At 40.3% G+C, this 15958-nt stretch overlaps 2 protein-coding genes across 2 annotated transcripts; one reads left to right on the top strand and one right to left on the bottom strand.

The window, feature by feature from the left end:
- Window positions 1–557: 557 nt before the first annotated feature.
- On the bottom strand, window positions 558–1132 carry Tsp_07858 (hypothetical protein). Its single transcript, XM_003381250.1, has 2 exons — window positions 1063–1132; window positions 558–622 (listed from the first exon to the last, which is right to left on the bottom strand). Exons 1-2 carry the CDS (start codon window positions 1130–1132, stop codon window positions 558–560), a joined length of 135 nt encoding a protein of 44 aa, XP_003381298.1.
- A 554-nt stretch (window positions 1133–1686) lies between these two features.
- Window positions 1687–15837, top strand: Tsp_07859 (putative spectrin repeat-containing domain protein). Its single transcript, XM_003381249.1, has 15 exons — window positions 1687–1837; window positions 1955–2106; window positions 2184–2357; window positions 2949–3354; window positions 3431–3731; window positions 3840–8833; window positions 8900–8991; window positions 9052–9156; window positions 9400–9513; window positions 10233–10277; window positions 11439–11585; window positions 12570–12639; window positions 13652–13722; window positions 14345–14803; window positions 15664–15837. Exons 1-15 carry the CDS (start codon window positions 1687–1689, stop codon window positions 15835–15837), a joined length of 7455 nt encoding a protein of 2484 aa, XP_003381297.1.
- The last annotated feature ends 121 nt before the right edge of the window (window positions 15838–15958 follow it).

Raw genomic sequence — 15958 nt, 5'->3', positions numbered from 1 at the left:
TTTCTTTATGTTGTGAAGGTCAGATTTTGTGCGTTAGAAAAATTCAGAAACGTATCCACGCATTTGAGATGGCCATTTGGTGTACTGTAGACAGTAGATTTTCAAGCATAATCAAATTGGTATAGAATATTTGCTAAAAGTGTAGTAATAAATGTTTCAAAGAATTCGAACAATTGATTTGTGTATTGGATTAGAAGATTTATTAACCGTAACAGGCCGCAGTACAAGAAATAAGCATTTTCACTGTGACAACTGTTGCCATATGTTTATGTTGTTTCAATTAAGAGCTGCTTGGCGTTTTATAAATTTCATTAGGCGATCAGTTGTCAGTGTGTTGTTAACTTGCCATTTCTACGTCCCGATAATATGACCATTTCTAGATTTTATAATTTCATTTTTCTAGTGCAAACGCTGCTTGTTGTTGACATTCTTTTGATTCATTCATACTTTTAGCATGAATAATTTGCATCATCATTACGTACTTCACTTTTTATTTTTACCCAGCGAAGAATTTGCGGTTTTTTTTATAATTGAAACTTTAATTGATATTGTTATAATTAAGTGAAGAATGGCGATGAGCAAGCATTGCATAGGCGTTGGGCAGCTGTTTGACTACTTTGCACTGCAATAGAAATTAAGCATTTCTTATTTCGTGGTTGGTTTTTTTCAGCAGCTTTTCACATTTTGAGAGTCCTTGTTAATATATTTTAAATACTTGTTTTTTTTGAAGGAATCTAAGAAAAGAGGGATAAAAATTTCTCTACGCAAAAATGCATAGGTGTATTTTGATTGACATGTGCTGTTTTTATTATTAAAATCGACTAATTTAGTTTAAACTAATATAGTTTAAACATGTAATTCAATTATCGACAATTTAATTTAAACGTCCTAATGTGAATTTAGGAAGTTTGTTTTTTAAATAGAATTTTTTTTCTCAAATTTATTTTTGCATCACAGTATACTGGTTCATGTGAATATCGCGATGCTTTCATATTATCCTGGTTAAAACAGTTTGATTTTGGTATCATCATACATTTTTGTTTGCTTGCGCTTGTCACTTACTATATAATACGAGCGTGCGTGAAGAAGTAGCGTGGATAAGGTTACGATTGTGTTTGCATGCGTGAGACATTTTTTCAGATTTAAATTTCATCAGAAGTTTGTTTTTCTTTGAAAAGGGGCATTTCGATACAGTGAAATTTATTTGCAGTTTTTCATTTCTGTGCATTATTTTCGTAGCATGTATTTTTATAATTATTGAACGGAAAGGTTAGTATTACTTGCGCTTATTAAGTTACTATTTTTTTTTCATTTTGCTTTTTATAACTTTGTTCTATAAATGCTTTATCAATAATTTATAAACTTTCAAAACGCGCAAAGCTCTAAGCAACAGTTATTTATTCAAAAGAGCATTTTATTGCAATCATTATCATGTTTGTTATTTACTCCTATTTCTTTTTTCTTACTCTGCGCCATTTTGCTTGCTTACACTGATTGTGTGATAGTTTGTCACGTTATCTGGAAAATTGTTGCGCCGCTGCTATCTTTACTGTCTTCTGCTAGAAAGTCGTCAATCAGTGAGAGTACTGTGTGGTTTTGTAAAGAGAGAGTGAGAGAGAGCAAGTGAATTCTTTTTTTTCAAATTAATATTGATCACTTTGGTTGATTCGATTATTGAAAGCAATTATGAACAAATCTTGTGAATATTTGCATGCTAATAATGCTCATGACAGTCGGGCTACTGCTGACAGTAGAGGCGACGATTCTTCTTCGCTCTTGTTGTCTGAAGAGGAATTGGATTTGTACACAATGGACAAGATTGTCAAAATATTGAAGGGTAGATTGAAAGTGTTGTTTTTTCTTATTTTTCTTAAACCCTTTATTATATTTATTGTTGTTGTTGTTGTTGTTTTGTATATGCTTTTTTGATGAGCTTGTGTGTATCTTTTTATAGACGAACGTGAAAATGTTCAAAAGAAGACTTTCACCAAGTGGGTCAACTCCCACTTGGAACGTGCCCAGTGTCGGATACAGGATCTCTATACTGATTTGCGTGACGGCAAGATGCTCATTAAACTACTTGAAATTCTCAGCGGGGAACGACTGGTAATTAGCATTGTTCAATTAAAATTATTAATTTTTTTTGTTTTCTTCATTTATCGGTGTTTTTCTTTTCTGTACAGCCCAAGCCGACCAAAGGCAAAATGCGCATTCACTGTTTGGAGAACGTCGACAAAGCACTGCAATTTTTGCGATTACAGCATGTGCACTTAGAAAACATGGGCTCCCATGATATTGTTGACGGAAATCCACGACTTTCTCTCGGTCTCATCTGGACCATTATTCTTCGATTTCAGGTATTTAAAATTTATTTCTTTTTATTGCTCATATGACGGTTTTATTAGTGAATGAGATGTTGGGAAGGGGGGGTTTATAATATTTTCTCTAGAAGATTAAGTTTGCTATTCTTGTGGTCGAACAGTATATTCAACAGCTTTTTTTCACGTCTGTTTGAGCAGTCATATATGTATATATATATTGATTTGATCAAAATTTTTCTGTTCAGTTTACTTACAAATCAAACATCCAAACTCGGTTATTTTGATAAATAACATTTACTTTATTGTAAAACTTTCTTGCTTTCTGAGCATTATTTAAATAATTATTGTTATTCAAATGGCGGAAGTGTGATAGTAAGCTTTGTTTAACTTCAGTTCGATTGAAATGCTTTTCTGTACTAGTCATCACGATGATGCATCATTGCTAGCCAGAATTTAGCCTTCTGGCTTGGCTTTTTTTCAATTTAATTTTTAGTGAACACATCACCAGTCTCAGTAACTTTGTAATGCTAAATCCGGAAATGTGTGCGTTTTTGTTTACATGAAAATGATTCAGCTTTGCTTTTTCATCGATTAGTGATAATTAGTTATTGTGTGTTTGTTAGTCAGACTGTCAGTTCATCTATCCTGGTCCGTATTAGTTTATCAGTAGTTTTGTTTAATCTCGGTGAATCGGTCGTTTCGGTGTGTGTTAATTGTGATCGGTTTTTCATGGCTTGTGTTCAGATTCAAGGGATCGAATTGTTTGATACGGAAAGTCAAGAAACGCGATCTGCTCGCGAAGCTTTGCTTCTTTGGTGCCAGATGAAGACCGCCGGTTATCCGAACGTGAATGTGCGAAATTTCACCACCAGCTGGCGTGATGGACTAGCATTCAATGCTCTGATCCACAAGCATCGTCCGGATTTGATCTCGTTCGAAAAATTGCAGAGGTCGAATGCGTTGCACAATTTGAAAAATGCATTTGAAGTGGCTGAAAATCAACTCGGCATTACGTCGCTTTTGGATGCTGAAGGTTTGTAGGATAAATTGTGTGAATTGTTTTAAATTTTAATGTGTTTTATTATTGTTGTTTTTGTTTTTTATTCTAGATGTGAACGTTGAAATGCCCGACGAAAAATCAATCATTACCTACTTAGTCAGTTATTATCATTATTTCAACAAGTTGCGCCAAGAAACAATACAAGGCAGACGAATTGGAAAAGTTGTCTCTGAATTGATGGAGAACGATGTGATGATTGAAGAATATGAACGCTTATCGTCGGATTTGCTTCAGTGGATCAAGAAGACGATTGAAAAATTGAACGATCGTGTATTTGTGAACAGCTTGGTCGGGGTACAGAAGCAGCTGACCACATTCAACAATTACCGAACCGAAGAGAAACCCCCAAAGTGAGCTTTTCGAACAGTTGTTGTTGTCAGAGAAAATACCATGCTTGCTTTCACTGTACGTGCGAAAGATTGGTATAATTGTGTGAATTTTTTTGTGTTGTGTTACAGGTTCGTTTCGAAAGGCAATTTGGAAGTTTTGCTGTTCACTTTGCAGTCGCGCATGCGCGCCAACAATCAGAAACCGTACCTGCCACGCGAAGGACGTATGATCAGTGACATTAACAAAGCTTGGGAAAATTTGGAAAAAGCCGAACACGAACGTGAATTAGCTTTGAAAGAAGAACTGATTCGTCAAGAGAAGCTGGAACAATTGGCCGCGCGTTTCGATCGCAAGGCCGGCATGCGAGAAACTTGGCTGGCCGAAAATCAGCGGCTTGTGTCGCAGGATAATTTCGGTTCAGATCTGCCTTCGGTCGAGGCGGCTACCAAAAAGCACGAAGCCATCGAAACCGACATCTACGCTTACGAGGAACGCGTCCAAGCGGTCGTAGCGGTCGCTCAAGATTTGGAAGCGGAAAATTACAACGACATTGATCGCATCAACGCACGCAAGGACAACGTGCTCCAGTTGTGGAACTTTTTGTTGGAGTTGCTGATGGCCCGCCGAGTGCGCCTCGAACTCAGCATGGTTATACAGAAAATATTCCAAGACATGATTCACGTGCTCGGCTGGATGGAAGAGCTGAAAGCTCGCATGCTCAGCGACGATTACGGCAAACATTTGATGGGCGTCGAAGATTTGATACAGAAGCACCAGCTCGTCGAAGCGGACGTGAACATTGTCGGCGATCGGCTGAAGCTCGTCTGCCAGCAGGCGGAGAAATTCACCCATCCCGACGGACCCGACGGATCCGGCTACCAGCCCGTCGAACCGGCTCTGGTTCAGGAGAGAATTCAGATGTTGGAGGCGGCTTACAAAGAGCTGCTGGCGATGGTGGAACAGCGACGTCGGCGTTTGGAGGACAGCAAGCGTTTGTGTCAATTTTTCCTCGACGCCGAAGAGCTCGAACAAGGATTTAAAGAATTGGAGCAAGTACTGAGCTCGCCGGACGTTGGTCACGACGTCGTCTCGGTCAACTTGCTCTTGGCCAAGCACAAGAGCGTTGAAGATCAAATCGCTTCTTTGCAGCGGAACAAAAATGCCGTCATTGACATTGGCCGTGGGTTGATTGGGGAAAATTTGCCCGGCTCGTCGGACGTCCAAGCTCAAATCGACCACATCGAAGAGATGTGGCAGGCGTTGCAGACGTTGGCCAACTTGCGCAAGCAGCGTCTGGTCGGAGCGGTCGACTATTATCAGTTGTTTTCGGATATCGACGACAACGAAGCTTGGCTGTTGGATTCGTTGCGCATTTTGAGCAGCGAGGACGTGGGCAAGGACGAACCGTCGGTCCAGCATTTGATAAAACAGCACGACGGTGTGACCGAAGAACTTCAGAATGGTCGCAATTCGTTGGATCAGTTGTACGCGCAGGCGGAACAACTTCCCGAAGCGGCTCGCGCTGGTCCGGACGTGGCGGATCGTCTGGGCCAGATCGAAAAACGCTACGCTGAGGTGATGGAATTGGGAAGCATGCGCAAACAGCGCCTGCTCGACGCGCTCACTTTGTACAAGCTGTTCAACGATACCGACAATTTGGAAGCTTGGATCGACGAAAAAGCCAAACTGCTCGAATCGTTGAAACCGGCCGACGATCTCGAAGAGGTCGAAATCATGCGACATCGGTTCGAAACTTTGGAACAAGATTTGAACAATCAGTCGGCCAAAGTGTTGACGGTGAACAAATTGTCCAGACAGTTGTTGCACGTCGAGCATCCGAATTCGGATGCGATCCTGCAACGCCAGAATCGGCTCAACGCCCGCTGGGCCCAACTCCAGGACATGGTCCGCCGCAAGAAGCTCGAGTTGGACCAGGCGCATCGTTTGCAGACGTTCCGCATCGATTGCCAAGAGACGGTCACTTGGATTCAGGACAAAACTCGAGTGCTCGAAGATACCGAAGAATTGAAAGACGACCTGAGCGGTATTATGAAATTGCAGCGCCGTTTGTCGATGATGGAACGGGATTTGGGCGCCATTCAGGCGAAATTGGACAATTTGGAACAGCAGGCGGTCCGCTTGCAACAGGAACGCCCGGAAGAGGTCGAAGCGATCCGCGAGAACATCGCCCGCATCCAGTACGTCTGGGACAAATTGACCGGCAAAGTGCGCGAATACGAGGCGAAGTTGGACGAAGCTGGCGACTTGCAGCGCTTTTTGCGCGACTTGGACCATTTCCAGGGTTGGTTGAGCAGCGTCATGAGGCAAGTGGCCAGCGAGGACGAGCCGCAGAGTTTGGCCGAGGCGGAGCAGCTGCTCAGTCAGCATTCGGTGATTCGCGAAGAGATCGACGGCTACGCGGAAGATTACGCCAAAATGCGCATGATGGGCGACCGCGTCACCCAGGACCAGACCGATCCGCAGTACTTGTTGCTCAGACAGCGGTTGGACGGTCTGCAGGAAGGCTGGCAAGAATTGCACCGCATGTGGGACAACAGACAGGCGATGCTGTCCCAGGCGTTGAATTTGCAGATGTTTTTGCGCGACGCGAAACAGGCCGAGTTGCTTTTGAATCAGCAGGAAAATTATTTGGCCAAAGACGAAGCGCCGACATCTTTGGAACAAGCCGAGACGATGTTGAAACGTCACGGCGACTTTTTGACCACAATGGAAGCCGGCGACGAGAAGATCCGGGCGGTGGTCGTGTTCGGCAACCAGCTGTGCGAGGACGGCCATTTCGCCGCCGACCGCATTCACAAGAAAGTGTCGAACGTGCACGAGCGTCGGGAATTGAACCGCGAAAAGGCGAACAGCATGACCGAACGCCTGCGCGAGCACGTCGCTCTGCAGCAGTTCTTGAGCGACTGCGAAGAATTGCGCCGGTGGATCGAGGAGAAGATGATCCGAGCCCAGGACGAGACCTACCGCGACGCCAAAACTGTGCACAGCAAATTCATGCGTCACCAGGCGTTCGAGGCCGAGATCCAGTCGAACAAGGAACGCTTGCAGCGTTTGCAAGAAGCTTGCGTGCGTCTGATAGCCGAAAAACCCCAGTTGGATTCGTTCGTCGACCCGCACGTCGCCGAACTCACTGCCCAATTCGACGAACTGGAGAGCAAAACTAAGGAGAAAGGCCAACGCTTGTTCGACGCCAATCGCGAAGCAATTTACGTCCAAGCGTGCGAAGACATGACCGAATGGGTCGAGGCGATGGAAAAGCAGATGGGCACCGAAGACGTTGCCCAAGATTTGGCCACGGTCAACGTCGAAATACAGAAGCAGCAGTTGATCGAAAGCGAAATGCTGAAACGAGTGCAGCAGGTCTGCCAGCTGCAGGCCATGGAACCGCAGTTGGAAGAACTGAGACCGGAAGAATTTGACGCGATCAAAACCCACCGGCTGACTGTGCAGGAAAAATTTTCCAAACTCCAAGCACCGTTGGAGCAACGTCGCCAGCTGCTCGAACGGAAAAAGGAAGCTTTTCAATTTTTGCGCGACGTCGAAGACGAAAAACTTTGGATAGCCGACCGTCGACCGATGGCTCGATCGCCGATGCTGGGCGACACGTTGTTCGACTGTCACCGTCTCCAGAAGCAGAATCAGAGTTTGAAGAATGAAATTGAAAATCACCAACCTTGGATTCAGCGAATTTGCGACAATGGACGCAAATTGATCGCTTCGGGACACGAAAATGCGCCCGAATTCGAAGCGAAAATCAAAGAACTGTTGGAGGCGTTGGAAGAGTTGAAAAAGGACGTCGAAAAACGTCGCCAACGATTGGCCGAATCGGAAAAAGCCCACCAGTATATTTACGACGCGAACGAGGCCGAAGTGTGGATGTCCGAACAAGAATTGTACATGATGACCGACGACCGTGGTCGGGACGAATTTACGACGGAAAATTTGATCAAAAAGCACGAACGTCAAAGACAAGATGTGGAACAATTTGCCGATACGATTCGCGATCTGGCCGACAGGGCCCAGAAGTTGATCGCCGAGCACGCGCCGATGAGCGACACGATCGCCATACGTCAAGCTCAGATCGACAAATCTTACGCCGGTTTGCAGGATTTGAGCCGCGAAAGGCGCCATCGTTTGGGCGAAACGTTGCAATTGTTCAATTTGCACCGCCAAATCGAAGACATACTCCAGTGGATTGCCGAACGCGAGGTGGTCGCCGCATCCCAGGACGCGGGCCAGGATTACGAGCACGTTCAGATGTTGCAAGAACGATTCAGACAATTTGCCAAAGACACGGAAACGATCGGCACGGAACGCGTGTCGAACGCCAACGAAGAATGCGACCAACTGATGGCTGTGCATCATCCCGACGCGCCCACCGTCGCCTTGTGGAAGGACAATTTGAACGAAGCTTGGGAAAATTTGCTCGAACTGATGCAAACTCGCGCCCAAATGCTCGAAGCCAGTTGCCAGTTGCACAAATTTTTCCACGACTGTCGTGACACTTTGTCTCGAATATTGGAAAAGTCCCACAGCATGCCGGAAGATTTGGGCCGCGACGCGAGCAGCGTGTCGGCTTTGCAGCGCAAGCATCAGAATTTCTTGACCGACTTGTTGTCGTTGGAATCCCAAGTTAAGCAGGTCCAAGCCGACGCCAGATCTTTGCAAGCGTCCTACGCCGGCGACCGGGCTTTGGAAATCCAAGCTCGCGAAGGGGAAGTTTTGAACGCCTGGCGACTGTTGCAGGCGAACTGCGAAGGGCGACGGACCAAGCTGCTCGACACTAGCGACTTGTTCCGTTTCATGCAAATGGTGCGCGACTTGTTGCTCTGGATGGAAGAGGTGAAGCGTGAAATGAACACCCAAGAACGACCCAAAGATGTCAGCGGCGTCGAATTGTTGATGAACAATCACCAGTCGTTGAAAGCTGAAATCGATGCCCGGGAAGAGAATTTCAGTAGTTGTATCGCGCTTGGTCGGGATTTGTTGGCTCGCAAACACTACGCTTCGTCTGAAATTGAAAAGAAATTGATCAAACTGACAACTGAGCGTGCCGAAATGATGCGCCGATGGGAAGATCGTTGGGAATATCTGCAACTGAGTAAGATGAGATGATTGTGTGATGGTGGTGATTGTGATTTATTCATTTTTTTTCTCTCACGTACAGTTTTGGAAGTTTATCAGTTTGCCAGAGATGCGGCCGTTGCCGACGCATGGTTGCTGGCCCAAGAGCCATATTTGTTATCCAAAGAATATGGGGTATGTACAATTTGTTGTGCATATCTGTCTTATTGTCATGTACAACATTCGTCGTTTTAGCGTACATTGGAAGAAGTTGTAAAGTTGATAAAAAAACATGAAGCTTTTGAAAAATCCACCATAGCACAGGAAGAACGCTTCCAAGCATTGGAAAAGCTCACCACGGTATTTTATTTTTTGTTCATTTTCTAGGCGTAGTTCAGTTCAGTTCAGTTCAGTTCAGTTTATTTTTTCATTCCGCTGCCGCTTTTTATTTATTATCATTTATGTTAACTGCTGCTTCTGCTATTGTTGTTGTCTTTGCTTATCCCAAAACGTAAAAAAAAAAACAATATATGCAAACAAGCAAGAAGGAATGATGTGCTGCTGCTCTACTACTGCCCTGTTTTTTTGCTTGTATTTTTGAAGCTCGAATTACGCGCTCAAGAATATCTCATGTGGCTTCGTATGGGCAATCGGCTGGCTCTGGCTGACATGGCTCAGTATGGGTTACGCTTCATGGAAGCTATGGAATCGGAAATGGTATTGTTATTTAAAAATAAAAATAAAAAACTGCTCCTCCCCTTCTTCCTTCTCTACAGCAGGAGGAGAAGATCTAATGTGTGCACACAACGTTGTGCTTCATTTTGATGAATAATAATTGATTTGGAACCGGACGCAGCTAGCTAGCAGACATGCGTTGGTTGGTGCACAGAACAGATTAACCGTTCGTTTGTAGTGCAACAAATAGTGAAAAAAAATTAATAATAACATCAACGAGAACTGAAATTAACACATCGGACATCAGCAAATAATCCTTGTGCGCAATCGCGATTGTTGTTGCTTTGTGCTTTGAGCTTGTGTTGGCTTTCGTTTTGTTTGCTTATACAGTTTTCGATTTTGTTCAACTAACTGTGTTGTTGTATGTATATGTGTGTAGTGGTATATGTATGACTGACTTGCTGACTGTTTTTTTTGTGCTGTTGTTAATCTGATTTACACAAAATTAGCATATACGGTTGAAAATGATCCTTTTCTTCTTTTCAATTGTCTAATATGTTAATTAATTTTATAGTTTGAGCTGAAAGAATTACAACGACGACAAGATGAGCAGGAAAGACTGCGACGAACCGGTTCACCGCGCACATCAACTCCAACTCGATCACCGGAAAAGTGATGGAAATTTTATTTTAATAATATTAATTTTTTTTAATGAAATATGTATTCTTTTTTCCAATTCAGGTTGGAAACTACTTTTCCAGCCGAAAGTGGCGGCCGAACTGAAACCACTTTGGGCGTGGACGAAGGTAAGCTTTTCTCTTATTTTTTACTGGTTCAAGATATTTTTACGAGGTGTCATGTCATGAAGGAGGTGCACATTTTTTTTCATCTATATGTACATATTTGCTTGAATAAGTCACATTTTTTCTTTTCTTCTTCTTCTACTATTTATGCCTGCGTGCACTGGATGACTGGGACAATGAAAGGCAGTGTATTTATTTTCTTTTTTTTTTGCAATGGATGCTTTTCAGAACAGATATATATTTTTTTTTTTTCAGTGCGTAAATCGAATTTAAGGGCTTTTTTTTATTGCACCGTATATGCATTTTGCATTTTCTTTATCTTCATTAACTTTTTTTTTAATCGTAAGATGAATTTGCTTGTATCAAATTGCTCTTGGAGGAATAATTTGTTTTTTTTTATTGATGGGCATACATGTTTTTTTATTTTCAAAAAAATTGCGTGAAATCACTTGAACAAAGTTATGAAATGGGTAAAGCAAACAATCATCAGAGAATGGAATGCACGACTTTTGATATATGTTCTTCATCATCTGATAAATAATTATTGTTGGATTCGGATTTTATTTTTTGCACATTAGCATAACACAACGGTGCGGGCAACGAACCAGAGATTCGCTGTTGTTGTTTTTTTTTGCCGTTTTCTTTGTTTTCATCGATCCTTGTTTTTTTTCTTCTTGTTAGAAAGGCGCAGGCAACTGCATTCTTCAGAAAGTCCCGGTTGGCGTATAAGTTTGTCTCGAAGCAAATATTTTGATGCAAATGATTCCGTCGGTAAGATTATGGCGCGTCTGTTTGCCGAAGCAAAAATGAATTTTTTTTCATTGGAATCTCAATATTTTCCATTTTTTTAATGCAAATTTTGGGAGTTGTTGTTCTGCCTTCTTTTTTTCTTGTTCAGCTTTGTTGTATTGATGAATTTATTTAAATTTAATGCTTCTTCTCTTGTGCAGGAACGGAAAGCGCCGAAGGTTTCGAAGGTCATTTGATCCGAAAGCATACTTGGGAAACGTTGGATAGAAAAGCGTCCATTCGCTCTTGGGACAAATTGTACTGTGTAATTCGTGGCAGTCAGCTTGAATTTTACAAAGACCACAAGCACCGAGTAATTTTAATTTTTTCTGTGTGGTGACAACAGACAGTGTTGCTTCATTCTGACAATTTCAGGAGGATGGGGAACTTTATCGTGGTGAAACGCCTATCAATTTGGTCGGTTGGAACGTGGAAATTGCTTCATCGTATACCAAGCGACGCAACGTGCTCTCTTTGAGATCCCCAGCCGGTTTTGAATACCTGCTGCAAGCTAGGGATGAGGTTTGTTGTAAAGAAAAGAAATTATAATAATTCACAAACTATTCTTTCTTAATCTTCTCTATTTACAATTATATATATTATTGTCATTTCAGGACGATATGCTGCGATGGTTGCATCAACTGAGAACTGCAGTGGGCATTTTGGAAACGTCGACGAGTAGCAGTGGCAAAGCATCTACACTGCCGGCAGCGCAGCAGCCGTCTGCGAAAAAGCGTTTCTTCGGAACGTTGAAGAAGAAACAAGCTTTATAAAAAAAATATAATAACTGCAAATTATTTATTATTCACCCAGCTGAGCGACAATTCTGATTTTACATTTTTGATCATGTCTTTTTCAAAAAAAAGTATACATCTATTATTATTATTATTATTATACATATACGCATCATTTTTGTGCATTTAATTTGTCTGAATCCGTGAAAGTTTCCAAACAACAGCAATATTCATTCTTCCTCTTTTTTCATCAATTATTATTTATATTTTATTATTCGTTATTCCTGTCTACCGTTTTCTTGCTAATTATTATTATCATTATTATTATTATTACATCATTATTCGTTATCACTGATGTCTCTCACTACAGTTTTGTCGTTGCACAGCGCGTTCGCTTTGATCAGTCCTCCTCGTATTGCTTCTTTTTTTTAGTTATCATTCATATTTTCGATATGGCTCATCTGTTTAACCATTTTATACTAACTATCATATACCACTGGGTCGGTTAAAAAATTTTTCTAATTTCATGTGTCATTCATTCATTTTTGGTATTTTATATTTTTTGATTTTGTAAAAATTTTTAATTTTTGTAAATCAAAATTCTTTTTCATTTTGATGATGAATTCAAAGCAAAAAACATCGAAACATTCTGTATTTTTTGTTTGTGCTGCTTGCTTGATGATGATGATTCGGTTTTAGTTTCAGTTTTACAAAATTAGCTGTTATGATGTTTTGATTTTTTGTCACTTTCTAACCATTATTTTTATTTCAGTGTGCGGTTTTAGGTTTAGGTTTAGTTCCCAAGTTTCGCAAAATGTTCTGCAGCCTAATGTGTAGTGTTTGTATGTTATTCGCTGTTGCTTTGCGCTTCATGCTACTTTTTTTTCTTTCTTTTTTTCTTTCTTATGATATGCTATTCTTCGACGACTCCAGTGGTCTGAAAAGCTGTTCTCAACGGATTTGTGGATGAAAATTATTAATTTAAACAGCTGGTGTAGTAATAATATAATTCTGCGAACGCAAAGCTGAGCTCGGCAAGCTAATTAATTTTTATATATATCTTGTATAGTGCAATTGTCATTACTGCCTTCTGTCCCACTGCTTGTCGAAAGAAAGGAAAATTATCCTTTGCCGTATTATGATGACAATATTTTATTTTATTTTATTTTATTTTATTTTACTGAAATCAATCCTAATTTGATATTATTCATCATAAATCTGCTTCTTGCTATAATTGTTTTGTGCTTTGCCATTGTTGTTGTCGTTGCGTCCGCCATCACAGCAAGCCAAACCAGCAGTTTGTTAAACGCAACTTCTTTTTCTTGCTTTTGTGAAACCTTTTTATTCGCATATTTCGCTTTGGAAAAAAGGTGGTAATGGAGAAATATTGTCGACAATGTTGCCATGCTGACCACTCTGAAGAATGAATGAAAGCCTGGGATTTGGTTTTTTCAGTTATTTTTGGTGTTTGCTATAATCTGCTGGTGGGATTTGTTCGAATCGAGCTGTCGGATGTGCATTTTTTCACCTAGAATTGTTTTTTTGAACGTAAACAACACAAATCTCGAAATATGAGAATAAATATGTTGTTTTTTTTATTTGTATACTTCTCTTTTTTTTCTAGTCTGTTCATTCGGATCAACTGTGCTTTGTGCATAGAGAGTTCAGCGGAGAAGATTCATTTATACAAATGCAATGTTATTGTTGTAATTATTGATTTGTAATTACACTTAACTCGAAATGTGAAGTAAGTAATGAAATTCACGTTCATTAATTGCAAATTTTCATGTATTTTGTCCCAGTGAGTTAGCTGGTGACTGGTTGAATATAAAATGAAAAATAGTATAATTTCAGGTGAACAACTAATTGCGAATTTTGCTTTTTCACCGCTATCTAAAGTGTCCATAGCTGTAGAGCTTTTCAGTGTTTGTTTTATTCCAGTCATTTTTAATAGCCAAAAGTGAATGAATGATCGATCAGTGGGAAGGTTCTTGTCTTATTTATTGTTAACTTATGATCAGGAATTTTTATTTATTTATTTATTTATCTGCTTTGTATTTTATTCATTCAACCGTAGATCTGCAATTGCAACGTGATATCACTTACTGTCGTAAAATTACATCGAATTACTTGTTCAACAGTGAATTATCAACAGTTGCACAGAATTTGCAGGCACTGGTTGTTGTGCTTCTTTCAAAGTAAGCCGTAAGTAAAATGATTCAATTCAAAATGTCAACACGATATTCTCAAAAGAAGCCTTATCATATATACATATATATATATATATCTGCATCTTGTGCTGGTAAATATTGCTGCAGTTAGATTCTTCACCTCTGACTGAAAGGAAGTGAAAATTGAATATTCATTGATCAATCTGATCTCGTTCTCCACACACTGTTTCGAGAGTATATATTTTTGAATTGTTATATATATTTTTTTTTGTCTGTCAGAAATGGGTTGGTTTTCAGATTTGAAAAAAAAATTTACAAAACTTGCATAGCATAACGAATGTTCTCGTGTTGGAGGAAGAAGCGAAATATTTTACAGAGCGAAAGTCCAATCACCGGACGTTCGTTGGTCATGACCAACAAGCAGTACAAGTTGTTGAAAAAATCCTGGCTTGCGTTGTCCAGTCGTCACAAAGCGATGGAGGCGGTCATTTACAACGTCGAGGACAGCGAAGGCGAATGGTTCCACTCTCTCGGCTTGACCAGTCCGCACGAAAGTGACCACTTCAAGCAGACGTTGACTTCTCTGGGTCGAATGTACGCGTTCTTTTTGGACTACTGCATAATGATGGTTTTCCAAAAGCCCCAACGAGTGGCCGACGTGTGCGAGTACGTGGGCGCGTTGCACGCTTGGAAGAAGAACATCCTGTTCGACGCAAGGCTGTTGTTGTTGCTCAAAAATGCAACCATCCGTTACTTTGTGCAGCTTTCGTCGAACAAGAAGAAAGACTTCTGCTTTCACGTTTGGTGTATTTTTCTCAATTTCATTTTTTTTGAGGTGAGATTTTTTTTTAATTATTCAGCACAACACAATAATTGATCACACTGTTTGAATGTCTGACTTTTTTTTGTTAAATTTTCATCCTCATCATATCATAATGTCATAATGTTGTGTTTTACACGCGCCCAAGTTTCCAGTGGATTACGGTAATTTTACTTTTACCATTTTTTTCATGCGGCGCGCTACATGTTTGTGAAATATTCAAGAACCAAAAGAGTGGCACTTAAATTGTTGATGCTGCTGAGAAAGCAGAAAAAAAGCTGAAAAAGCTAAATGAAGAAAAAAATAGGCTCTTCGTCTTTCAAAAAAGAGAACGAGCTTCATGGTTTCTAGCTTCAGCTTTGAGTGGAACGAACGAATCATTTAATTTTTTCCTCTTTTGAATTTTTTTTCATTCTCTTCTCCTCAACTGTCTCAGCAATCTGCGTAGCCTCTTTGTGGAAAGATGACGAGCTTAATGATAACAATTATTATTATTATTATTATTATTATTATTATTATTATTATTATTATTATTATTATTATTATTATTATTATTATTATTATTATTATTCCATTTACAAATCAGAAATAATGTGCGTTTTAGCTGATAAAGCAAACAAACATGCCTCTTATCTTTTTCTCTCTTCAGTTTGTTCTTTGCACGAGTCAAATTATATACAAGCTCACTATGAGTATGGTAATTTATGCAAATTTACAATCTACCTAGAACTGCAATAAGTAACAACAGACACACACACACACACACACACACAAATAGTGCATCTCGCTTGACAATTATTAATTATTTGCTACGGATTTGAAGTGATGTTTTTTGATCATTTTATTATTTATTCTGTGATGTATAAATTTTTTAGAATGAAAAGTTGCTCGTAAATTATGCTGATTTGAAAAAAAGAAGAATTAGCAACGATTCGTTTCAGGTTAGAGACGGGTTCAACACTGCTTACCGAGATAATCTGAAACCCACGGCAAAACTTCTCGCTTTGCAACAGTGGTTTAAACAATCGATGGTGAACTTTGAAGCATGAAATGGGCAGAGCTAATTGAATGGAGCAATAAAAGAGAAAAATTGAAAATGCATTCATTCAGCAATTATAACTTCTAAAGGTAATTAGTGATAAGTAAATTAGATGTTTGTAAATAAATAAT

This window comes from Trichinella spiralis (genome assembly GCF_000181795.1).
Source record: "Trichinella spiralis strain ISS 195 chromosome Unknown Scfld2, whole genome shotgun sequence".
Lineage (NCBI taxonomy): Eukaryota > Metazoa > Nematoda > Enoplea > Trichinellida > Trichinellidae > Trichinella > Trichinella spiralis.
This window is presented reverse-complemented; position numbering and strand designations above follow the sequence as displayed.

Coding starts and splice junctions, on each gene's coding strand:
- Tsp_07858 (XM_003381250.1), bottom strand. CDS start 1,132: ATGTCTCACGCATGCAAACACAATCGTAACCTTATCCACGCTACTTCT. Junction 623..1,062: donor ACGCACGCTCGTATTATATA/GTAAGTGACAAG, acceptor TTTCTATTGCAG/TGCAAAGTAGTCAAACAGCT.
- Tsp_07859 (XM_003381249.1), top strand. CDS start 1,687: ATGAACAAATCTTGTGAATATTTGCATGCTAATAATGCTCATGACAGT. Junction 3,732..3,839: donor ACCGAAGAGAAACCCCCAAA/GTGAGCTTTTCG, acceptor GTTGTGTTACAG/GTTCGTTTCGAAAGGCAATT. Junction 10,278..11,438: donor CACTTTGGGCGTGGACGAAG/GTAAGCTTTTCT, acceptor TGACAATTTCAG/GAGGATGGGGAACTTTATCG.